The 27,900-nt window shown below is 32.3% G+C and overlaps 1 protein-coding gene across 1 annotated transcript; it reads right to left on the bottom strand.

Annotated features, from left to right (window-relative positions):
• Nucleotides 1-426: 426 nt before the first annotated feature.
• On the bottom strand, nt 427-27,401 carry LOC128205937 (thioredoxin domain-containing protein 5-like). The gene is made up of 9 exons (XM_052908002.1): nt 27,174-27,401; nt 22,678-22,765; nt 22,093-22,248; nt 18,367-18,600; nt 9,418-9,504; nt 8,578-8,724; nt 7,815-7,894; nt 7,429-7,555; nt 427-5,385 (listed from the first exon to the last, which is right to left on the bottom strand). Exons 1-9 carry the CDS (start codon nt 27,335-27,337, stop codon nt 5,245-5,247), a joined length of 1,224 nt encoding a protein of 407 aa, XP_052763962.1. The 5' UTR covers nt 27,338-27,401; the 3' UTR covers nt 427-5,244.
• Between the last annotated feature and the right edge of the window lie 499 nt (nt 27,402-27,900).

The raw sequence follows: 27,900 nt of genomic DNA, 5'->3' as shown, positions 1-27,900 counted from the left end.
TACTCTATTTGATTACATACTTATGCTATTCACCTACCTCGGAAATATCACGTGATAACACCGACTAGCCAATCACGCATAAAGAATGAATTCTACCTGGTAGACATACCCAGTAATCTTTTTTAATGGAAAAAATACGAAATAACTGCTCAATTTAAATAAATTGTAAACTATGTGGTACTTCAGTTAGTAAGTTTCAATGCATTGTACAGATCGATGCCAAGTTTGTCAGTTTTCGACAATTTTCTTTTTTCCCGCTATTTTCCGCTATTTTATCATACGGAGTACAGCCCCTTTAAGCAATTGTTGACGCTGGTCGACGGACGACAGACATGGACCGATCACAATAAATCAATCTAAAAAGCATTGAAATTTCCATTATAAGCAACTTTGTTGCTTAATAAACAATATATATAACAACAAAAATATTTTTTAATTTTATTTCTTGATTCAGAAGAAAATATATCCCATTCATGATATGTTTAAATGTACATTACTCACTCACACAAATGGCAGGAAAGGGTAATGATATCGGAAAAGAAAAACATAGATGTATATTGATTGAATGTAATATCAAGATTATCAAAGGCTATTTAAAATCTTTTTCCTAAAATGTATATTTTTATACATGCATTTCAAATTGTCTATGGACATTTTAAGTATATTTCGACACAAATTAAAAATTGTATACTGTATATTTATTTTGTATCGAAATTGTCCAAAGCGATACAAAATATGTTGCTACAACGATGACATTTTCCACAAAATATGATTATCCTTGTTAAGAGCATTGCTTTTATCTAATTTACATTCAAACTTTTCATCTTAATATATTTAATTTTCAAAACACTGGGCCATGGAATGTGTCTCATAGCAAAGATACACATTAAACAACAGGAGCACTATTACAGAAGCATCTAACTTAAAATTGTACTTCTTAAATTCAACAATTTCCTTAACTGGTTCACTGGTGGAAAGTCGTATGCTTAGTGTACAGCAATTAAAATATGGAAACTTAAGTTTTTAAAAATGAAAAATTTGTTTTAAATCATTAGTGTATTTTTCAAGAAACAAAATAATTCCAATATCTATACTTAAGTTTAATTTGTTTTTCTTAAGATGCTTCTGTAATACTGACCCAGTGTACCTGTTACAACAGCACTTATCATTAAGCAATAAATTAAGATTAGATATTTAATTATTCTATAGAATGTACAGATCGAGTAGCAGCAGCAGCAACAACAACGGCTGTTTTATAAAAATGCTATAGCAATTGTGTCTAATAATTCAGTAAGCAATAAATTAAGATTAGATATTCACAATTCTATCAAATATACAGATGTAGTAGCAACAGCAGCAGCAACAATGGCAATTTTTAACAAAGCTGTAGCATTTTTTCGAATGATTCTATGGCAATTTCACAACCCTGTCAACAGATTTAAAAATGCTTCATTGCTTCATTAAATGCAATTATAACTTAACCCATCCTCACAACAAACTGGACAATGGTAAAAACATCATTGTCAGAAACACTGTTAGGCATTTATTCACAGTATAATAGTACAACACCAAGAAGTATACAACTATTTTAAGAGCATGAACATAGCGTCACCCTAGTGCAATAACTCAATAACTGCATATAGAAATAGAAGCAGATATTGAGTTCTTGCACTAAGGTGACAATAGCCTTTTTTCGGGGATAAAGTAAATTGTTATTAAATAGTCTTCATTCAAACAAAAGAATGTGCTAAATTTGCATAGGTTAGGTTAAACTATGGGTTGTTATACGCTTACTGGATACAATACCTTAACACATGGCTCTCAATTTTCAAAACATCCACATTATAGACAAACAAGTTAACAAATGCTGATGTAAATTATAAAATGTTCTTCATAAATACAAATCTTACTTACTGCATAAAGTATGACCATTCTACTTGTTAATTCTACAAAGAAACTTTCTGAGCACCATCAACAAACAAGGTCATTGCAAGGTCAAACAAGGTCATTCCAAGGTCAAACAAAGTCATTCAAAGGTCAAACAAGCCCATGCTTCAGAGAGCAGTTTCAATAAAGGATTTTAGTATTAACTTCAAAAATCTTTAATCTGTATTAAAGTCACGAATGATAAAAACATTGCATGTTTTTTATTTCCTCAAATTCGTGTTCATTTTTAGTGTTGGCTAATGATTACTTAATAAAATATGCAGCATATTTATGAGACTAGGGCACTACGATAATTTCAATTAAAGACTAAAATCTTTTTTGAATTGGCCCCTGGAAAGGTTGTTCGAAGATTTTAACATCATTTCAAGCTGACAAAGTGGGGGGTATTTCTTTTCTAATAATAAATCTTGGAATAGGAACCATGTCAATTGTTCCACTGCAAGCGGGAGCTCTCCATTTCTTAAATAAAGAAGTAACGCCTTATAAACCTTGTAAGTAATGCTTTTACAAATCCAGGTATTATGCAAACTTTAAAATTTGAACTTTAAGCTCTTAACAAAATGCATATTTTTAGCACAATTTATGATCAACATGCGGCCAATTGTTTAGAATTTTGTTAAAGTTAACAACGTTGTTTACAACATCATTGTTAACTTTTGAAGTTGAACTAATATATGATGTGCTCATATTTAATTCAAGAACAGCTGAAACAGTTGTCTCAAATCTGATTTGAAATACTGCAGATCACAAGTGAATCCATTTAACTTCCAGCGCAGTAATGATTTTGAAGTTAATAACAATTACTTTTACAAAGTTCAGAACAATCAGCCCACTGTGTAACAAGCATATAACCCCAAACAAAGTAAATGCCCCGAAAATGTCACATAAAAATAATATTATATGACAAATGTATACTACAATGTCAAATGTATGTAAAATAAGAAAGAAAAGACAACAATGAGATTCATAATTATGTTACTATGATGAGCTTTATTCAGGCGTTTCCTGCCACCATGAGAAAATAAAAGAAGATAAAAAGAGATGAAGAATGAAATATTATTTTAATTGCAAAATGATTTTTAAGATAAAATTGACCTAATAAGAAAATATCTTTCGTCAATAAATTATAGCATTTATTATTATGCATAAATCAAATGGATTATAAATTAATCTTATTAAATTAATACATACTAATACACACTTATTAAGACCCAATGCCCTGCAGTGTTTGAAATTATATTTTGTTTCACAAAATTGGGACAATCAAAAATTGTTCAAGAAAATTAATTATCAATATAAGGTATGACAATGTCCTGGTACAGTTATATGAATGTGAATTTGCAGTATCAAAAAAAAATCTTTTGAAACAAATTATCATTTCAGACAGGTTCATAATTTGGCAGCAAAATCATCTGCCAATCTGACTAGATAAATATCAAATAAAATTTGGAGCGATAACAACAACTTTATCATATTTATCATTAAATGCAAAAAAAGAAAAGAAAAGTAAAAATGTGAACACAGAAACATTGTTAATTTTGATGCTTCATTTATACAGGGTGCTGATAATGAATGGTGACCAAATATACACACATGTAAGTTTTTCATTCAATAAGTATTGAGGCCAATTCTTAAAATATGAAGAGCAGCTTTTATTATCAAATACTCCACAGAAAATAATAATGCATGTGCTTATTTAAGGGTTCTAACAGTTGACAATTGCTAATCCTGTAAAATTGCTCGCGGTCTCTTAGCAGTAGGAGGGATTCAAGCCCAGAGCAAGGTAAAGGGCCGTTTTTGAAATTGTTTAAATACTCATTTATATATTCATTTCAAGGTATATGTACTTCCCTGTTTTTGATGCAACAAAAGTCCAAGCAAAAAACAACAACAATCATAACAAGTGTACAATAGTCTGAAGTTAAACGATCTGAATCATGGTATCTCGATTTATCCCAAACTTCTGAACCCCTGTGGCCATGATTACGAACAGTCTCAAGTTCAGTGAAAACTCAGAAAAGCATTTTTATGAAGGAACCAAAAATCATATTTATATCATTTCTTTTACAAAAATATATTAAGTGATTAATAGAACAACATTCAAATAGTCATTTGTTTCAAGAAAATTTCACCATCAATGCTTTGTTAGAAGGAAATTTAATGAAATTCAGTTTTGGCATTTTTGAGTATTGGGTCTGAATTCAGACTCAACTGTTCGTAATCACTGCTCCAGGTCTATATATCAAACTTAAGGCAAAAAGGCACAGGATTAAAAATCTGTATATCAATATATCCCAGTTGGCTTAAATATACAAAAATTGTCATTTATACAATGTCTTACATAACAATACCATACTCAAAATACAAGTTGCGGACTTAGCGCAATACAGTTGTAAAGACTCTAATTTCTACATGAAGATGGAACAACCTTGCAGTAAGCCCGCTCCGTAGTTTGACAAATAAAGTGGATTTGTTCATGGATTTATATTTGAACGAAGGCCCATATGGATTTCTATATATAGCATATTGCAAGCTTTCATGTATGACGCACATACAAGAAAGGTGTGAAGAGAAAGAAAACACATGAAATAAAGATAAAGAGACCCTAAGCTCGATTTGACACGCTCAAAATGGAAGACATATCTGTTTCAGATTTTGAAATGTAAACTAATAATCTAGAATACCTCATGTCGTCTTTCTCCAAAAAAATAAATATTATAATAGTAACTGATGTGATATAGATTCCGTTACACAATAAGATTGCAAATTTTAAAGAAAAGAAATTTGCATAGTTTGAGAAACTCTGTCCGATTATGTAAATGCTCAAAATGTGGAAAAAATAATAATTTGATTTTGATTGTAGTATGTTTTTTATTACTATTAAGAAATTTTAAACAAAGATTGTGATTTTAGCATTATTAGCAATATTAAACTTATTGCATTTTTCACTTTATGTCATAACACATCTCTGTTTAAAATGTTATTTCCCAAAATTGAAGGCTACAGAGTCCAATAATTACTAAAACACATCATAGTAATATTAATTTCAAATGAAACCTAATAAATTTGATATCAAAGGATGTAAGAGAAACTGTATTAAATATTTTAATCTTAAGATAAACATTATAAGATTTTATAAAGTAACACCATCTTCTGCTTTAATTACCGTAACAACTTGACTTGCGTTACTGCATCAAGATCTTAAACTAAATATTTAATACAATTTACCATTCAACCCTGTAATTAACTATGGAATTTCAAAATATCTAGAGTTATAATCCTACAAAGTCCTCGCCATTATAACTCATCCTTGGATTTGTCCTTCTGTATGAGGCTCTCGAGGTATTTCGTCACTGCACTGACCGTTTTCTCGCCCTTGTATGTCTCGATGATGGCACCGCTGTTGTAGACGCGCAGCTGTGGGTAAGGTCCCTTGGCCTGGAATGAGCGTATCAAGCATGTATTATTGCGTAAGTGTAACTTTTTAGTGGGTGGCTAATGTTGCGGGAATTGAGAATTTGTGACTCTTTAAACTGGATCATAAATAAATGTATTCCTTATTGCAACAATGATCAAATGTTTTATGAAACTGATAATTTCAGCACATAAAAGTTATATTCTTAAATTACAAAAATAATCATATTTACAACAAAAATCATATTTTATCGTTTCCCAATCAAGATGTAGACCAATCAGGGTTTGAATTTAGACTTGCATACTCGCAAAATGCAAGCGACATTTGCAAATTGCGAGTGACTTTTATTCAAGCTCGCAAACTTCTGCGAGTGGCTTTTTCTAGACCACAAAAAGGAAAGTAGAATAGACATGAACCTAACATGCTTCATAGTCGAGTGAAAAGAACCTATAAGTGGCATGTTTACACTAACAGTATAGAGAAGACAGTATGGAGTCACACTCTAGTAAGTTTTCAAAAACAGAATAATTACGGAAAAGGCAGAGTTTTATCTCGAATCTTTCCGGGATGCTCAAAATGCTCCTAATACAAAGTGAATACAAGTCAAATGACGTAATTACCTAGCTCAATCATTGGCTAAATTTAGCGCTTTCGTCCACTAAATGTAAACCTCATCAACCTCCTAATATACTGTATCCGCCCAAATGTCAAAGTGAATAGACTTCGATATATTTTATAGTCCAAAGCATCCACACTACATTTACTGTTGCTTATATTTATTTTAAGTTAATAATGTTATAGTTTTTAATACTTATAGACTTAATGAAATCAGAAGCGTACTCGCCGTATGTGTATTACCCAATGGCGAGGGTAAATAAGCTCACTTAGGTGTAAATATCTTCTTTAATAAGACAATATTATAAATTATTAAATATTATAATTGCAAGTTGATTTTTCGTTTTGCGAGTTGCCTCAAAAAGCACTCGCAAAATTTTGAGAGTGCTCTTCAAAGTTAAATTCGAACCCTGCCAATAGTATATGATAAAATGTCAATATAAATCAATTTGAAAAAAAATAAAAATAGAATAACCATTTACACAACACATGATTTTTTTGCTGTAAGGCACTTACATGCAAAGTTATTGCACTTCTACTTAGATTTTTGTTCAATTAACTTGACGCACAAATTGGAGAACATGTCAAAACAGGAATTCAATATAACTTTTATAACTAAAAACATTGACAGAAAGCAACGAATGTTAAAACAGGGTTCGTACACCAAGACTTTCAAATAATCAAGAACTTTTAAAGAGGTTTCAAGAACCTTAAGCAAAAAATATTAACATTTTTAAAGAATATATTAAGCAAAAAATATTAACATTTTTAAAGAATATATTAAGCAAAAAATATTAACATTTTTAAAGAATATATCAAGCAAAAAATATTAACATTTTTAAAGAATATATCAAGCAAAAAATATTAACATTTTTAAAGAATATATCAAGCAAAAAATATTAACATTTTTAAAGAATATATTAAGCAAAAAATATTAACATTTTTAAAGAATATCATAGGAAGCTATGACAATAGCACACACTATAGCACCCGATACATTTTTGTTGGCCTTTTTTCTGACTTGCCCATTAAACTGTGGTCAATAACGTTTATGCAATCTTTACACATTGCTTTGTGTTTATTATCGTATCCAACCAGACAAAGATGATTGAAAACGCAAGACATTCACATAAAAAATGAAACCAACGGAAATAGACTATGTAAATTGTACCACTTGAGTCAAAACCTGTAACATTCCCATACCGCTACATGCGAGCCAATAGATTTTATTAGCAAAGAGTTATTAGCAAATCCTCCTTACTTCTTCTAAAACTACACACACTTTTCAAGCAGTTAAAAGGTAAAGTAAAAATTCAAGTAGTTTGAAGGATTTTTTTTTCAAATTTAAGCACTTTTCATCCAGCAGCCTAAAATTATAGTACTTTTCATGTCTGTGCGATGAATACTGTAAAATGTGAAATGTGCACAAAAAAAATCTCCTTTCATCTTACATCCTGGTCCTTGCAAGTTTTCACATTTGTCCTGCAGTTGACCTTGGCAATCAGCACCTCAGGTCGGTCGATAAACTCGTCAGCCACACGATCCATAGTCGGGATCAATGCATTGCTGGAAGGTTTCCTGGAGCAAACATAAAGTAATTTTATTGCAGTCCTTGAGAACATAAAAAGTTATATTTTGTCTGTGTTTAATCATGTTGGTTTGGCTTCCCAAAGACACCTGACACTTCATTTTGTTGGCTTCCTAAAGTAAAACTTTATTGTGTTGCCTTCCAAAGAAACATTTCAAAGTCTGACAGTTTTTGTGTGAGGTTTGTCAGTTTTTCAGAAACCATTATTATAATTTTACGTGAAAAATGAGAAAAAGATGTCATGCTTACTCATCATCAGCGAACATGACGAGTGTGTAGTCCTCTGATACAGATTCAACAAAGTCTTCGTCAGTCAGGCTAACCATACCCTGGAAATGGATCACGAATTACATATCCACTTGTTTCAACATAGAAAACATAAGGTGACAGCAGTTAGCCATGGTTCAAAGTCATGATTAAGGTATTCATTCAAGGCTCCATCAATTTATTTGGAATGCTAGGTAAATTTCTGACTTTTTCATCACATAGTTATATTAAGTTGGTTGTTTAAAAGAAGTGCACATATATGCAATGTCTATTAAAAAAAACACGCACTTCAATACTTAATTACCAAGAAGGAATATATTTATTTTTGCTCCGCTTCACGATTAAAGGTACTCCCTCATGTTTTTGACCTTTTAGCAATTATACATTGATAACATCATGTGATAATGTCAATTAACCAATCATTACTAATCAAGCTGCAATTAAGTGATTATAAGCATGGTTAACACTAATGAAAATCTTTGTCCTCAAAGCCAATATTTGAGCAAATATCAACATTTGCTGAAGGGTTCCAGCTTTTGGTATCTAAGTTTAAACACTCATAATGATTTGCCACACCAAATTTCGTCATACAAAAAAAAGTGCACTTAACACTAATGAGCAAGTACCTTTAATTTTGGTTTTTCTATGGCCCCTTTACTAAAATTCCCAAAAAATGCTGATTGATTTGTCCCCAGATATTTCCATGACCCCTTATTTTCTGTCCCCTACTTCCAACCCTACATACAGCATCAACCTCCTCTTCCTCTCCAGCTTTCTTGGCAGGCACCTGTCCGTCTGTGGATGTCTTCTTCTCCTCAACATCAGCACTTGTCATCTTGGCGATGAACGCTTCAAAGCTGGGCAGCTCCCGTCCTCCGCGGTAATCTTCACTCTGAAGATAAATTCATTTAGTTCTTGTATCGTTTAGAACACAGCTATCTGCATTTAAGGAAACATGGTTAGCTTTCAAAATAATGAATGCCCAATAGGGAACTCATTTAGAAGGATATCGCAAACTGCAAACTGTAAACTGTAACTTTTTTTATCTTAAACTAATAGTTATTCATTTATAAGGCAAAGGACTGGATGGACAGAAATATTAAAACTTAAGTTCAATGTCAAGAGCATTTGAGTGAAAGATTTTGAAATCATTTATATCAAAAGAGTGGACACAAAAACTTAAAAAAAAAACAGTTATGCTTAAGGGGAAATTTTGCAAGATGACAGAAACAAAACAAACACAAACATTATATTGCAATGTGATGTAATAAACATGTATCAAAACACAGTGCACAATGCACTGTCAATTATAATTGATTATTTTTTTCAATTTGGGTGAAAGAGGATATTTTTTGGCTCAAGGAAGGAGAACTTAAATCAGCCAAAAATTTATCAAAAGACAACCCTGTATTTGCATTACCTGTTTATCTAATCGGAATAAAACTGAATACTTGCTGCACATCCCAAAACACTAGTCTTACACTCTTAAGAAATTAAGTACTGGGGCAATCCTAAAAGAGTTGTCTCACCACTCTCAACAAGTCTTTAATCTGAACTAAATTGATCAAGAGTAAGGCGGCCTCACCTTTTCTCCGTTAGTGAACCACATAATTGTCGGGTAGCCACGCACGGAGTGCTTGCTGCATGTCTGCGAGTTCTGGGTACAGTCGACCTGGAAAAGCACAACCCAGTAAAATCAATAAATCAATGTTCATGTGTAAATCAATGAGCAGATTTTGAAACGTTAAACATTCTGCATGCTCAATAATGCATTATTTTTTTTGAACATTGATTTTTCTAAATTGTTAAATGTTAAAATCAGCAGAATTTTTTTAATATTGGTTTTGGTACTGAAATGATCGTTTTGTCTCTATTTAAACTAACACATTTCTAACACATAGGTTTTGATTTTTTGTGTCACACTAGAATTATCATGACCAATACTAAAACTGCACTCTCACAGATTGAGTTTTTTTGGTAACTTTTGTATATTTTGTCTTGGAATTAGCAAATTTTGGCGTACATGTCTGAAAACCGTTGAAACAAGATTGCTGACAGAAGAACATATCGCAGTTTTATATATTTACGCTTGAAAATTGATATTTTATGGCCAAAAGCGTTGCAAACGCTTAAAAAAAATGATTTTTTCGGCAGTTTTCCAAACAACTGAAATCCCTTCTATTGCGAGTTATCCAAATAATTGTTATCTTATATCACTGAATTGAAGACAATGATACCAAAATCAGCTTATTCTGAGACAAAAACTAAAAAAATGTCAGAAAAACTTCAATCTGTGAGGACATGTACATACTATGTTTAACATAAATTTCATACACTTTGGTCACTATCTCTTATTTGTGTAAATGGTCTTTGGTCAAGCCTAAACATGATTGAAATTCCCTTTTTGGACTCACTTTAGGTTGGTGGGCAAGGGGTTTTATCTACTTTACATTTTGAACTTTGGTAAATACATGAAGGTTTTTGTTAAGACTAAACAAATTCTAATCAAAATCCCCCTTTTGAGGCATGCTGTAAGTTAATAGGCAAGCAGTTTTACCAAAGTATCTCAAAGTTGTTATATTTTGAAATTTGTAACATAACTCAGGTCAACAATATTCACTGGGTTCATAATATTCCTAATATTTCAAGATGGTACATCAAAGAATCCAATATGAACCAATCAAATTAGTTAAATTAGATTTTTCTAGAATCAATTTTTTTTCAGCTGTCCAAATGAATACCATACTTAAATTATGCATCAGAAACTTTGAAAGGTTCTCAAATGGTTATATTATTGCTATTTTGTACATTTAAATGATTTCAATGGTCAGTAGTCAATAGGCTAATAATTCAGAACTTTGTTAAAGTTAACATCATTGTTAACAGCATCGTTGTTCATTATAAAAGGAAAATCATTGTACAATATACTTATATACATGCATAAAATAAGTACAGGGGCAGTATACAATATAATTCTTATTCTTATCCATCATCATGCTTGAGTGATTCTATTCATTTCATTGGCCAATCATTTCTTACATGCCAATCAAAACACTTGGATTCTACTTGTACATTTATGTTAAATCTAACTGAAGTTGTTTATTGAATATGGCCCCAGCTGAAACAGTTGTCTCAAATCTTGTGAGAAATACTGCAAAAAAGTGCATCCATTGAACTTCCAGTGAAGTAACAATTTTAAGGTTAACAATGATGATGTTAACAATGTTGTTAACTTTAACAATGTTCTAATATAATATTGGATAAATATTAACCAATCTAACCAATCAATAAAAATTATGGAAAACTTATTATAAACCAAACCAAACATTTAACATTAAACATTTAACCAGTGTTATTCAATTGGCTAAAGATATCTACCAAATGGCTCCAGTAATTTAAAAAATAAAATTTCAAAACATTTCAAATTGTTGTTTTTATATGTTAATATATGCATCAAATAGTAGCCAAATGCTGCCGAGTCAACCGAGCTTCATAAATAGTATCACCATTTGCCTTGCTTGTGATTGGTACACGTATCAATACTGATCATTCAACAGCCACGTTTTAATATCTTTCTTCAATTATACACTGATTTTACACGTCAACAGTCAAACTACACCTTGAGACACGTTTATTAATGTCTTCCCTCTGTCCTTCCCTCCATTCCTAATTATGCTCATTCATGTATTGTAAATACTACGAAATAAACATGTATTTTACTGATGATGACTATAAGGCATTTTTTTTATTGCATTCTTTCCAAACAAGAGACAAATGAGGCTATGAAACAATTAAAGATAAACTAGACAGTGGTAACAAAGAAGTTATGTAATAACATTGTATTTCATTTATTTTGCTTTATATAATGTGTGTAACTTTTCGTCACTAAAATAACCATGTTTTTTGCTGATGATGACGACGACGATGATGATGGTGGTGGTGGCAATTACGATGACGCAGATGATGATGATGATGATAATGGTGTTGATGATAATGATGCTGGTGGTGGTGGTGGTGATGATGCTGGTGGTGTTGGTGGTGGCAATGATGATGATGATGCAGATGCAGATGATGATGATGATAATGATGCTGCTGGTGGTGGTGGTAATGATTGAAAACAAAATAAAATAAAAGTTTTATATGATAACTCAAAACTTGCAAAAGGACATAGATGGAGAATTTTTCTCTTTAAGTGTACAGAAACATTGTAAATGTGTCTTTGTAAGACTAACCAATCATATCACAGTAGTGACTCTGATTAGACCAATTAGAATGCGCCATGTCATTGACTTGTGTCAGAAAAGTAATTTCCACCCTTAAACTAATTTCATGTACTAATGCAATATTCCTAATATTTCAAGATGGCACAACAAACAAGAGGCACATCAGTGCCTGTGCTCCACTGGCCAAAAGGTTCAAGCAAAGACCACCTAACGAACATTTTCGTCAAGTTTCATAGAAATACAATCATCAATTTTTGAGGAGAAGTTATTTAAAAAAAAATTTTACTTTAATAGCTCTGGCTGCCATGTTGTGCAGTGGACCGAAATGATTTGGGCAATTTGAGTAAAGGAGCACCAAACAAACATTTCTGTCAAGTTTTATCGAAAAAAGGTCATCGGTTTCGACGACAAGTCGTATAAAGTTTTTTTTATTTTTTAGCTCTGGCAGCCATGGTGTGCAGTGGACTGGAACCATTTAACAAATTTTGGTTAATGACCACCCAAGGAACATTTCTGTCAAGTTTCATCAAAATCTGATCATCGGTTAACATTTAATCTGAATAGATTATGAAGCAAATATCTAACCTGAACAAGAACTGACGAGATAGAATCGACTTGGTGTTTCACTTACACTTTTCGGCCATTTAAGTTACTAAAAATAGCTGTTTCATAAACTTTCAGAATGTCACTTAAACGAAAATTAATGTTCAGTCTATATACTTTCCTATGTATAAATGTAAGGTTTTTAAATTGATCTTTTTGTGAGAACTTTATGCTTATATGTTTACTCATAAATTATTATTGTTTAAAAATTATTTAAAGATGCTATTCGTGAAAAATTAAGACATTATTTTTTTTTCTATTAAAGGGAGGTAATTCAGTAGTAAAATGTAATCAAAGCTATTAAAGCATGGCATTTCTTTTCTAACCATGTTGATATTATTACAGTCTATTCAAGCAAGATGCCTTTTGTTTTTACATAGTACCCATAGGTTCTGAAAAACAAGGAGCACTATTCCCAACAGAAGGATGTCACTCCCTATCACTGCATGAGCATCATAATAAAGAAATGTTTACTCAAACTGCAAGCTGCTCAATTGAAATAGGTATTTACCTCAAGCATACAGTTTTATAATGTGGCAAAATAGTCGGACTACTAGATTGTCATTCGGACTAGTAAAATATGCCATTATGCTAGTCCAACTGGCTAGTAGGTTAAAATGTTTTTCGTGAAGACTGCGGACGAGAAGTCCTTAAAGGTTTTTTTATTTTTAACTCCTGCAGCCATGTTGTGCAGCGGACCGGAACCATTTGGGCAATTTTGGTTAAAGGGCATCCCGATGAACATTTATGTAAAGTTTCATCAAAATCTGATAATCGGTTTCTGAGAAGATGTAGTTTAACGTTTTTTTCTATTCTTAGCTCTGGTGCCCATGTTGTGCAGCAGACCAGAACTGTTTGGGCTATTTTGGTTAAGGACTACCCAAGTAACATTTCTGTCAAGTTTCATTGCAATACGATCATCGGTTTCTGAGGAGAAGTCGTTTAAAGGTTTTTCTATTTTTACCTCTGGGGGCCATCTTGTGCAGTGGACCGAAACCATTGAAGCAAATTTGATAAAGGACCATCCAAGGAACATTTCTGTTAAGTTTCATCAAAATCTGATCATCGGTTTCTGAGAAGATGTTCTTTAAAGGTTTTTCTATTTTTTTGCCCTGGCAGCCATGTTGTGCAGCGGACCGGAACCATTTGAGCAATTTTGGTTAAGGACCACCCAAGGAACAATTCTGTCAAGTTTCATCAAAATCTGCCAATCCGTTTCAGAGGAGATGTCGTTTAAAGATTTTGCTATTTTTAGCTGTGGCGGCCATATTGTGGAATGGACCAGAACCATTTGAGCAATTTTAATAAAGGACCACCCAAGGAACATTACTGTCAAGTTTCATCAAAATCTGCCGAACCGTTTCAGAGGAGATGTCGTTTAAAGATTTTGCTATTTTTAGCTCTGGCGGCCATATTGTGCAATGGACCGGAACCATTTGAGCAATTTTGGTAAAGGACCACCAAAGGAACATTCCTGTGAAGTTTTGTCAAAATCCGCTTATCAGTTTCAGAGGAGATGTCGTTTAAAGTAAAAGTTTACGCACGCACGCACGCACGCACTCACGACGGACAATCTGTGACGACATAAGCTCCATGGCCTTCGGCCAGTGGAGCTAAAAATTAAATATGGACCAATCAAATTAGATTTTTCTGGAATCAAACTTTTTCAGCAGTCCAAATGTATACCATACTTAAATTTTGCATCAGAAACTTTGAAAGGTTTCAAATGGTTATATTTTGGCTATTTTGTACATTTAAATGATTTCAATGGTCAGTAGTCAATAGGCTAATAATTTAGAACTTTGTTGAAGTTAACACATTGTTAACAGCATCGTTGTTCATTATAAAAGAAAAATTATTGTACAATATGCTTATATACATGCATAAAATAAGTACAGGGGCAGTATACAATATAATTCTTATTCTTATCCATCCTCATGCTTGAGTGATTCTATTCATTTCATTGGCCAATCATTTCTTACATGCCAATCAAAACACTTGGATTCTACTTGTACATAAGTTAAATCTAACTGAAGTTGTTTATTGAATATGGCCCCAGCTGAAACAGTTGTCTCAAATCTTTTTAGAAATACCGCAAAAATGTGCTTCCATTGAACTTCCAGTGAAGTAACAAGTTTAAGGTTAACAACGATGATGTCAACAATGTTGTTAACTTTAACAATGTTCTAATATAATATTGGATAAATATTAACCAATCTAACCAATCAATAAAAATTATGGAAAACTTATTATAAACCAAACCAAACATTTAACATTAAACATTAAACCAGTGTTATTCAATTGGCTAAAGATATCTACCAAATGGCTCCAGTAATTTAAAAAATAAAATAAAATTTCAAAACATTTCAAAGTGTTGTTTTTATATGTTAATATATGCATCAGATAGTAACCAAATGCTGCCGAGTCAACGGAGCTTCATAAATAGTATCACCATTTGCCGTGCTTGTGATTGGTACACGTATCAATACTGATCATTCAACAGCCACGTTTTAATATCTTTCTTCAATTATACACTGATTTTACACGTCAACAATCAAACTACACCTTGAGACACGTTTTTTAATGTCTTCCCTCTGTCCTTCCCTCCGTTCCTATTTATGCTCATTCATGTATAGTAAATACTACGAAATAAACATATATTTTACTGATGATGACTATAAGGCATTTTTTAATTGCATTCTTTCCAAACAAGAGACAAATGAGGCTATGAAACAATTTATGTAATAACATTGTATTTCATTTATTTTGCTTTTTATTATATGTGTAACTTTTTGTCACTAAAATAACCATGTTTTTTGATGATGATGATGATGATGATGATGATGATTATGATGACGACGGCAACGACAACGACGACGACGATGATGATGATGGTGGTGACAATGATGATGATGACGCAGATGATGATGATGATAATAGTGTTGATGATAATGATGCTGGTGGTGGTGGTGGTGATGGTGATGCTGGTGGTGGTGGTGGTGGTAGCAATGATGATGACGCAGATGATGATGATGATAATGGTGTTGATGATAATGATGCTGGTGGTGGTGGTGGTGGTGGTGGTGGTAATGATTGAAAACAAAATAAAATAAAAGTTTTATATGATTTTTATAACTCAAAACTTGCAAAAGGACATAGATGGAGAATTTTTCTTTTAAAGTGTACAGAGTCATTGTAAATGTGTCTTTGTAAGACTAACCAATCATATCACAGTAGTGACTCTGATTAGACCAATTAGAACGCGCCATGTCATTGACCTGTGTCAGAAAAGTAATTTCCGCCTTAAACTAATTTCATGTACTAATTCAATATTCCTAATATTTCAAGATGGCACAACAAAAAATTAAATATGGACCAATCAAATTAGTCAAATTAGATTTTTTTAGAATCAAACTTTTTCAGCAGTCCAAATGAATACCATACTTAAATTTTGCATCAGAAACTTTGAAAGGTTTCAAATGGTTATATTATTGCTATTTTGTACATTTAAATGATTTCAATGGTCAGTAGTCAATAGGCTAATAATTCAGAACTTTGTTAAAGTTAACACATTGTTAACAGCATCGTTGTTCATTATAAAGAAAAATTATTGAACAATATGCTCATAAACATGCATAAAATTAGTACAGAGGCAGTATACAATATAATTCCTATTCTTATCCTTCATCATGCTTGAGTGATTCTATTCATTTCATTGGCCAATCATTTCTTAGAGGCCAATCAAAACACTCGGATTCTATTTGTACATTTAAGTTAAATCTAACTGAAGTTGTTTATTGAATATGGCCCCAGCTGAAACAGTTGTCTCAAATCTTTTTAGAAATACCGCAAAAATGTGCATCCATTGAACTTCCAGTGAAGTAACAATTTTAAGGTTAACAACGATGATGTTAACAATGTTATTAACTTTAACAAAATTCTAATATAATATTGGATAAATATTAACCAATCTAACCAATCAATAAAAATTATGGAAAACTTATTATAAACCAAACCAAACATTTAACATTAAACATTTAACCAGTGTTATTTAATTGGCTAAAGATATCTACCAAATGGCTCCAGTAATTTAAAAAATAAAATAAAATTTCAAAACATTTCAAAGTGTTGTTTTTATATGTTAATATATGCATCAGATAGTAGCCAAATGCTGCCGAGTCAACGGAGCTTGATAAATAGTATCACCATTTGCCTTGCTTGTGATTGGTACACGTATCAATACTGATCATCAGACAGCCACGTTTTAATATCTTTCTTCAATTATACACTGATTTTACACGTCAACAGTCAAACTACACCTTGAGACACGTTTATTAATGTCTTCCCTCTGTCCTTCCCTCCGTTCCTAATTATGCTCATTCATGTATAGTAAATACTACGAAATAAACATATATTTTACTGATGATGACTATAAGGCATTTTTTTATTGCATTCTTCCCAAACAAGAGACAAATGAGGCTATGAAACAATTAAAGATAAACTAGACAGTGGTAACAAAGAAGTTATGTAATAACATTGTATTTCATTTATTTTGCTTTATATAATGTGTGTAACTTTTCGTCACTAAAATAACCATGTTTCTTGCTGCTGCTGCTGCTGCTGCTGCTGATGATGATGATGATGATGATGATGGCATTGATTATGATGATGACAACGATGATGATCATGATGGTGGTGGTGACAACACCGACAACAATGATGATGATGATGCAGATGATGATGATGATAATTGTGTTGATGATGATGATGCTGATGGTGGTGGTGGTGATTGAAAAAAATCTTTATAATGTACAGAGTCATTGTAAATGTATCTTCGTACCAGACTAACCGATCATTTCACAGTAGTGACTCTGAGTAGACCAATCAGAACACGCCATGTCATTGGCTTGTGTCTATACTGTATTTTCCACCTTAAACTAATTTCATGTACTAATGCTTTTAAACATTTGCAATAAAATAGCCTAATAAAATGATTAATATTACTACTTGATGTCAACACCCTCAAATATCAAGCCTTTAGCAAAAATATATGAACATAATTAAAGCATATATAAATTAAATTTCTTTGCCACTTCCTTTCCCTACTTGTTGGAAAATCTTTAAATCAATTAAAGTTTCAGCATTTATAAACTTAAAGAAACAAATTAATAAAATTTTAAGCATCTTAAACCTGACTCAAGAGCAACCTTAGTCAGATTTTCAAACCGATGGAAATTTGTCTAGGAACCTGTTAATATAGTAAGGTTTTATTAAAGCCATATAAAAAAGAATTCATATTTCAACTTTTCACGCTGATGTCTTTCCTTATTTTTTTGCATCAGAATCAGCTGATTTTGGCAGCAATGCATTGAATTCAGTCATATAAAATAACTCACTAAAGGACAGATCTCAACTGTTTGAAAAACTGCCGAAAAACTCTAAATTAACGCTTTTTGAAACTCTGCAATCTGATCTTTTGTCAGTATTCTTGTCAGCAAAAGGTATCCGAGTGTTTTGATTGTACTGTAAAATTAATGCCCCAAGACTGATGGGAATCACTGACGCATGTCTAAGGATAAGTATAAGAACTCAATTTAATGTCTCTCCTGAAACACACTTCCCATACCATAGTTTCACACTTGCAAGTGGGAATGATTAAGAAAATAATAAATTCAGATTCGTATAAAAATAAATCTTTTTTAACTAACCTTAGCAATCTTGACCTTTCCTTCGATGCCGGTTTTCTTCGCCAATTCGTCCCAGGTAGGTGCCATACGCTTACAGTGGCCGCACCAAGGGGCGTAAAACTTGATGAAGTGGTGTCCCTTGGCCACGTGAGCCTCGAAGGTGTCATCAGTGAGCACAAATAGTCCTTCCTCGTCCTTTGGCAGCTCCACAGGTGCCTTCTCTTCTTTCGCCTCTTCTTCTTTTTGTTCTTCACCCTGTAACAAATTGAATATTGTGAACATTAAAGTAATCATCAAGGGCGGATCAAGAATGTAGAGGGGGCGTAAGTAAGGAGCATAACCTTTTGACTTGAGCCCGTCCATCCGAACCGAGATTTATTTGGTTGAAATAATTGGAAAAGGCGGGTACTCCCCCAGACTTTTTTACTGGTGCATTTTGGGCGTATTTTATTATTTTTTTATCCTTGGACGATGAAAAAGTTGCCAAATGGGTCAATCTGTGAGAGTGCAGCTTTAAGTCTCTAAAATGCTTGTATTTTTAAGGCACTGTACTTGAGTAAAAAACTGTATTGGCCTTCTTATTCGTCCTATGGGTTAGATTAGTCCATTGATCCCAGTGGTCTCTGTCTCTTATATATCCTATCTATTCTCCTTAAATTTCCTATTCACTAAAAACATAACTATTGTGAATTTTCAGTTGAAACTATTTACTTTGTTTGAAAATAGACCATAGAAGATCTTTGAAAAATGCTATTGATTTTTCTTGGCCCTTAAAAAGAATGAACGAAGAAATATTCTATGGTCCACAAAAATACTTTTGAGGTTATTTATCAAACTAATTTCAGTTCATACATTGACTCCAAATTTCATTTTCACTTTATTCAAAACAATAAAATAGATCCCAAAATGGTTTTTCATGGGTGTTATATTCGATTATCAGTTTGTATTATACCACTTAAGTTCAAAAGTATCAATAATAAATACCCAGAAATGTACATGGTTTGTTTTTAAATCGACATACCTTTTAAGCATTTTAAGCATTACCATAATCAATGCAACATGACATAAATGAACATAAAAGCTCACTTTCCATAAAATTACTGCTCATGCTCATTTAGATGAAAATCATCTCTGGACTATTTTGCAACAGTCTTTAAAGCTGCACTCTCATGCATATACCATTTTTACACTTTTTAATATTTTGTATTGGAAAGAGCAAATTTTTGCTTAAATAAATGCAAACAAATGAAAAAAGATTGCTGGCAAAAGATCAGATCACAGATTTGCATTTTTCAGTTTTCGAAAATTAATGTTTTTTTATGACTTAACCCGTTACTAATGGTTTAAGAAAAATGCAAAAAACATCAATTTTTTAACTTAAATATAAAAATTTGTGATCTAATTTTTGTCAGCAGTCTTAAATAGCTGGTGTCCATGGATTTTCGCATAAATAGCCTCGTTCCAAGACAAAAAATAAAAAAAGTTGTCAAAACGATCAATCTGTGAAAGTGCAGCTTTAATTCTTAGGGCACTACCACTAGAAAGTTGTCATGCATAATTTAAAACACACGCATCATTATTGCCAGTTGCATGCTTCATCAACATCCGATTTGAGTAAATTTATGATAAAAGTGCAAATATGAATAAAACCAATTGTTTCTGATTTAAACATCTATGACTGTTCATCTAAAATCTGATCTTAGTAACTCGATAATCGTTGAAACATGTACCGGTTACAATGTTAAAAGTTATGAATACCAGCATGCTATTAAAATTGGACAAAAAATCATTTTATTATAACCAAGGTAAAACAAGAGCGCCAAACAAAATGGCTAAACTCAATAATCTTAACAGCCAGAGTTAAACATGGGGGTATTGTCTAGGGCAACATATGTTATATCTTATATAAGTCAGTCATTTTTCTGCCCATTGCATGGGCAATTTTTGCCAATTTCAAGAAAAAATCCCAAATGAGATGAACTCATTGTCAAGAAAAGCCGGGCATCTCATCTAACACATTGCCCCTTAGCCAGAGTTTTAGCGCGGGATCAATTCGTTTGGAACAATTGTTCATTTACAACTATAAATGCATTTTTCAGCACTTTTGGGTGATAATCATGGTTCTATACATTTATTTCAAGAAAGTTGCCCAAAATGATTATTTTGTTGAGTATTTTTATTTTCAATATTACTAATTATTACACGACTTGAAAAAATTCAATTTTTGCAAACTTGTACTTTGTCCCAAATTGACAAAAAGGCCTGAAATTTCTTCCCAAATCTGTAATATATGTTGCAAAAAATTTCAATTTGTCTAAAATGGATAGAAAAAGCCCTGCAAGTTTTAATTAAATATATCTGGAAAGGGTTTTGAATTAAGGCCAATGTTCAAGTTGTTGCACATTTATGCCACCACTACTGATTGGAATGACACCAAGGCACAATACAGAAAAGGCAGACTTGTTTTCTTTGAAAAACAGACAAGCTCAGAATCAAATTCCTAAATAATAGATCAGTCCTTTAGCATACAATTAACTATTTTCTATTTCACACAAACAGATTGATCATTAGATTTCTATTTTCTAAAATATTGATGGGAACTGAAGTACTCCAATATGTCGCGGGACAATTAACTTTTGCTGGTAACAGATTGGTATGATCATTTTTCTATTTCTAATCTAGAGGATATTCCCTTTGACTCAAAGTATTGGATTTGATGGTCATTATAAAGTCACAGATGTGTACAATGTTAAGTACATGTATGGTATCTAATATCAACTTCATTATAAATGTGAATTCCTGTGAACGCTTGGTTTTTTCTTGAAATGAAAAAGATTGTTTTACCACCAAAGTTCGCAATGGGCCGATAGTTCAGAACGTTGTTAACTTTCATAGGTGGACAATTTTATGATGTGGTGATATACTTAAGTAAAACAACCATGGCTCAATCAGTTTTCTTAATATTTGTGAAAGAATCACAGAATACATGTGTGTTCATGAAACCTTCAGAGTGTTTAGATTTGTAAGTTAACTATAACAAAGTTCTGAACAATTGGCCCAATGTCTTTAATAAATATGAATTGATTTTTGAGAAATCAATTGAATCAACATGAGTATTGAATTGCCCTAAAGACAAACTTAATTAGATGAAAAATCTACATTTCTATAAATCATCAATTTTAATTATAAAATTATACAACCATGACCAAAACTCAATTGAAATATATTTCTAGATAATTTAAAATTGCATCATTCAAAAGGTAAACCAGTATAAAAAAGCTATACAAGTAATCATTTTAGTCACTTATACTCAGTTCATTATGATTTCTTTGCTGATTTAAGGTGCTTCACTTATATAGCACAATAAAACTACAGCACCCAATTATATAATTCTTAATTAATTATCATTCCCTTCTTTGTTTCTTTAACATATGCTTAAGAAATTTTGAACCACATCTAGGTTACTTTTTTGCTCATGATGCTACAGCTGATACAGATAATGACAACAACAACATTGGCAATGATGACAACATCAACAATGATGATGATGATGAAAACATGAACAGTAATGGAAATGATGACAACAACAACAACAACAATGAAGACAATGACAACAACCATGATGATTAAAATGATGGCAACAACAACAAGAATCATGATGACAACAACATCAATAATGATGTAGTGCGGTAATTGCAAGAGACAGGTATCATGTTTTCCTACAGTATGTTCTTACTGTAACAATACCTTGCCCAGCTGTTCCTGCACGTAAGATGTGAGGGCCTCCATGGTCCGACCACCGGCATACTTCTCCCCTTCTTTGTTCAGGTTGAAGAACTTGACCGTCGGGTAGCCACGCACACCGTGGTCACTGCAGAGGGCCGTCTCAATAGTACAGTCAACCTGTAGGAGAAAAATCATGACATGAATTGTTCAAACAGTTTTTTTACTTTTCTTGTTTGTGTTTTATTGCCCAAATTGATATTCACCATTACATAATGATGTGTGTCATCAAAAACATTTTTTTATGTATATACATCTCTCTGGTCATTATTTAGTATTTACTAAAACTTTTATAATCACACAAAGAATTACATAAAAGTAAAAAGGCAATTCATGTACTTGTTGTAATTCCGTTAAAGCTAAACTTTTTCCTTAAATATATAATTTAAAGTGTATGCATTTGTCAATGTGTCTGCTAAAGTATTGTTAACTTTTGGCATGCAAGCTCAAATTTCAAAATATCTATCAATATATTTATATTCTGTAAAATCACTCAAAAAGATAATAAAGCTTGTAGACTATTTCCGTCATGTATATAGCAATTTTCACCTTTCCGATGGCGACTTCCCTGCCATCAACATTGTATTTGGCGGCAAGTTCGTCCCAGGTTGGTGCGAGCCTTTTACAATGCCCACACCTACAAAGTCAAGAATGGAATAAAGCAAGTGTTCAAAATGAAACTCATATCATCTGGACATTGAACATTTAAAGCTTGGGTCATGTCAGATGACATCCTACACAGATCTGTGAAATGAATATTTAAACCTGCCTGTCCTTGGGACAGACATAATGGCAGAAATATATCAGTCTAAATCAAATTTTGCTTCTGTTTCCAGCCTCCAGACACATCAAGCATATTGCGCAATTATGTTTAGTTTTACAACTAGTAATAGGAATCATCAGAATTGTCTGTAATATCTTGCAGTTTTTACTACTATAAGGTGCAGGGTATCCCCCAGTGTCCTAATTGACTAGTATTAAAAGTGGCCATTCTGGAGTTCTAATACCCTTTTAAAGAAATTAACGACAGCCAAATCTGCTGTAAAATTCACTGTCCAAAAAGTCAGGATAAGTGCAATTTCGCAAACAGCTAGACACCCTCATAAGGAATACCCAAGTACAATTATACAATGTAACAAATCTGACGTTATGCTTTTTAACAGAGCTTTAAAGCTACACTCTCACAAATTGACAGTTTTGACATTTGTTTTAGTTTTGTCTCAGAATGAGCTGATTTTGTTATCAATGTCTTCAATTCAGTCATAAAAGATAACTCACAATATAACAGATTTCAATCGTTTGCAGAACTGCTGAAAATTACATTTATCTTAAAGCCTTAGTAACGCTGTTAGCCATAAAACATCAATTTTCGAATGTAAATATGAAAAACTGCGATCTGATCTTTTGTCACTAGTCTTGTATGACATTATTCAAAAATTGGCTATTTCCAAGACAAAAAGTAAAAAAGGTATTCAGAAACGGTTAAACTGTGAGAGTGCAGCTTTAAATATGACTGACTGGACTGGTGCTGATCCCATTCAAAAATGACATCATTATTAAACACTGAAAAATACAAACTTGGAAAAACGGGCCAAAAATAGGATATTCGTTGGTACTTTAGTCAGACCTCATAGTCTGATAACTAATTTGCTACAACAGGATTAGTAATACATGTTGTAGCTTGTAATCTCTAACATTCAGGGGAAAACACATTAGTAGATGTTGATTTTTTTTCTATTAATCACTTGAATGACACTTTATTTCTAAGTTTTTGACTGACACCAAGTAAAAATTTTTTTTAGTGGATTTATTGATTTTTGGGAAATCAACTGAATCAACATGAGTATTGATTTGCCCTAAAGACAAACTAAATTAGATGAAAAACCTACATTTCTATAAATTACCAATTTTAATTATACAACCGTGATCAAAACTTTGGACATTATAGAAGTTATCTCAATTGAAATAATTTGTTTCTAGATAAATTATATTATTCAAAAGGAAAAAAAAATGAAACAAGCAATATTCACTACTTAGGTCTTCTACTCAGTATATTATGATTACTTGGGTTATTAAAAGGGAATCACTCATATATATAGCAACAAAACTACAGACGTCTACAGCAGCCAATTGTATTCAAATTTGATCATTGGCTACATGTAATTACTTTTTAAAACAATTTAATTGGTAAGTAGTTATCATTGGACAAATATTGACCAATCCAAAAACATTTTAATCAAATCAAAGAATTAACCATGCTGCTGGTGATTAAAACTTTACAGCTAACTTGATGGATAAAACTTTTTTCTGCCAATCTTTAAGAGAGTCCCATTAAAAACATCAATATCTGTGCTTATGTTCAACATAAACCAGCTGAAACATGTCAAAGAAATATTTACCGTACATAGTGATGAATGTACAAAAAAGGTACAACTGTGAACAAAACTAATTTTTATTCATAAAATTGATTAAAAAATATTTTGCCATATTAAAAAATATTTACTGATTCTTTCAACATACTAGTCACATACTAACATTGAGTTAATTACTTCAAAAAAAGCTATAACCAGGAACCAGAAGGGCAGGAGTAAATCTCGGCCATTCACAATTTTTGTTGGGTTAAAAAAAATCAAATGCTTTGTTAAAAGTCAAGGTTTGTAAAGAAAATGTTAAACTTAATTTGTAGGTATTTTATTTTGTGTATACGTATGTCATGGAAAGTCAAATTATAAAGGAGTCATATATTCTGCTGAACAATATTATTTAATGGCAATGGAAAGGTTGTAATTTAATATTTATTGTTCAAATTATTCAAATATTAAACATAAAAACAAGATCTACTCTCCAACTGGTACAAGACCATGTGCAATTTTTGAGAACATAAACAATGGTCTAGTTTCATTTTGCTTGCTGTGGAATCACTGTTTTAATTCTGATTTAAAGCACAATCCCAAAATTCTATATTCTTATATCAATAAGTAAAATACCCAAAAATCGATATGATTCATACAAAGTTTGACATTTTCTACAAACTAAGAAACTTTTTTTTCCTTCAGGCTAGTGCAAATTTTAATCATATGTGGCAATCCTCAGTTTTTAGATTAATATGAATTTGACTAAATGAACATGTATGCATGGATCATTCTGCAAATAAATTAAATAGGGTAAGAATGATTTAACATGACAATGACAAGAAAACATGTCACACTCTGTCTGAAGAGCTTTTATTGAGTCAAACATTATGCATTTCTAAAATAATTCTTTAAACATGTGGTTAAGAACCAATTGCTTTTTACAAATGTAATCAATGACCAGTTCTATATTTCATCATTGATGAACAGATGAACAATCCAGCAAAGATGAATATCAAGGGTGAATCAAACCGGGACACCCAGAACAGCACACTACCAAGTACCCACTATGGCAGGCACCACACACCCAATATACACAAGGCAGGCACTGCACTACTACAGCACGTAGCTACAATAATGAGCGATCAGGGATACTTTTTTTTATTATTTTGACATTTCGTATGTATCCCTGTAACGCTACAACTCTCTACCATTTAACAGCCCACGAAAGAATATAAAGTAATATTATGTATCAATATTGAATAATAATAACAAAATTGTTCAATATATATACCCAACAGTGATCTAAACTGGATTGAATTTGTCATTAAAGTTGTTATTTTCACATAAATATATTCTGAGTCATGAATACCGTTTTATACATGTACACAACCTTTCAGTCCCAGACTTACAGATATTGGGATACTTGATAAACAATCGACACATGTAAGTGTAATGACATAAATAAATATGTGTTTAATATAGCTACAATAATGAGCGATCAGGGATACTTTTTTATTATTTTGACATTTCATGTGTATCCCTGTAACGCTACAACTCTCTACCATTTAACACTGGGCGAAAGAATATATAGTAATATTATGCATCGATGTTGATTAATAATGATATAATTGTTACAAATGTACCTGACAGTGATCTTAACTGGGTTGGATTTGTCGTTAGAGTCGTTATTTTCACATAAATATACTCTGGGTCACGAAATGAGCGTAGCAGTCCACCATTTTTTATACATGTTGATTTTTATCGAATAAATTTGTACCCATCCGTCAATGATTGTTAACCCTGTGCGCAGTCACAGTTATCCTCCCTTTTCCATGTATTGTGCAGAGCAACGCAACAGTGTTCAAAAATGGTGATACCTAATCATCATCATCATCATCATCACGAACATCATCATCATCAACTTCTCCCAACTTGACCCATCAAACACGTTAGCGTTCAGCGCATTGAAATGGTTGCATGTTAATAGTGTTATTTAACCGAGCCTATTAACGACCAAAATATTCGAAATCCTCTACCCCGTTTCATACATGTACACAACCTGTCAGATTTGTCCTAGATTTACAGATTAATGGATAGAATCGATGCATGTAAGTGCATTATGGTATCTGAACATTTTTTTTTGGGCATAATGACATAAATAAATGTGTGTTTGATAGTAGGCAATGATATTTTCGTAGAAATTTTAATTTATAACAAAGATAATTTAAAAATTGTGGCCGCGAGGATCCTCTGCGCAAGGCCCGTTTGCTACTTTTTGCTGGGATGGTGGAGGTCACCAGTCTGCCATAGTCTAAAAATCGTCAAAAGACTGGTTGACGGCCATTTAGGTGGACTAGTGTTTAATAGTAGGCAATAATATTTTCGTAGAAATTTCAATTTATGATGGAGATAATTTCAAAATTGTGGTCGCAAGGATTCTCTGCGCAAGAACTGTTCGCTAATTTTTGCTGGGATGGTGGACGTCTTGAGTCTGCCTTAGTAAAAAAATCGTCAAAAGACTCTTCGACAGACATTTGGTGGACTAATACAGCACGCTACGCACTATGGCACTAGCGATTTGTCATCACTAATTCATCATAATATAATGAACACGTTATTTGATTAAAAACTATATAAACAGGTTACTGATTATAGTAATAGATTCAACTAAAAAAACAAAGAGTCGCTTACCATGGAGCAAAGAACATCACGAACAGGCGTTCTTTCGCCACTGCAGAATCGAACGATTCTTTATTGTAGTCGACTGCATTCTCGCCGTGATCATCCGTACGAACATACACAATTGCTAGCGCAAGAAACAAACAACTGACAATACTTTTTTGCATCATGATCATGAGATTCTTTCCTGCCGGCTGACTGACTGACACTGGTGCGATTTGTAACGTGTACAAACATTAAATTCTGTCGATAACAACCAAAGGCAATCGAATATAAATAGAAACCACGCCTAATAGGACACGTAGGCTACATACCACCTAACCAATCGGATTAATCTATCGTGACGAATTAAGTCGAATATGTACTGAGATTGATAATGCTTGTGATGACATTTATGTGTACAAACAAATTTGTCAATGATATTACTAAAAGCATTGGAGTCATTTTAACAGACGCTGCATGTAATTGCAATCTTATACGAAACAAGGTTCGGGCTGGTAATACAAAGAAGCATGAATCAAAACCAAGGTTTTATAAGGATTGTAAGGCTAAACAAAAAAAAATATAATGAAAGTAAAAGTAAATATAAAAGGGTTAATTCGACACATAATTTAGACGAGTTAAAGGCTGCAGGCAAAGAATATAAAAAATCCCTAAATAAATAGTTTAAGGATTATCATAAAGACGTTGAGGAATTTGAAAAAAAAACATGTCCCAAGGATTATTGGACCTTATTAAA

The sequence above is a fragment of the Mya arenaria genome, chromosome 10 (assembly GCF_026914265.1).
Source record: "Mya arenaria isolate MELC-2E11 chromosome 10, ASM2691426v1".
NCBI lineage: Eukaryota > Metazoa > Mollusca > Bivalvia > Myida > Myidae > Mya > Mya arenaria.
The sequence above is the reverse complement of the archived record's forward strand: the minus strand, read 5'-3'. Positions and strand labels throughout refer to the sequence as shown.

What these genes read in the sequence shown, in the direction of transcription:
- LOC128205937 (XM_052908002.1), bottom strand. Translation starts at nt 27,337, where the DNA reads ATGATCATGATGCAAAAAAGTATTGTCAGTTGTTTGTTTCTTGCGCTA. An exon ending in GGTTCACTAACGGAGAAAAG is followed by an intron (nt 8,725 to 9,417) that starts GTGAGGCCGCCT and finishes ATTTATCTTCAG; the next exon opens with AGTGAAGATTACCGCGGAGG. An exon ending in AGGAAGAGGAGGTTGATGCT is followed by an intron (nt 7,895 to 8,577) that starts GTATGTAGGGTT and finishes ATCCATTTCCAG; the next exon opens with GGTATGGTTAGCCTGACTGA.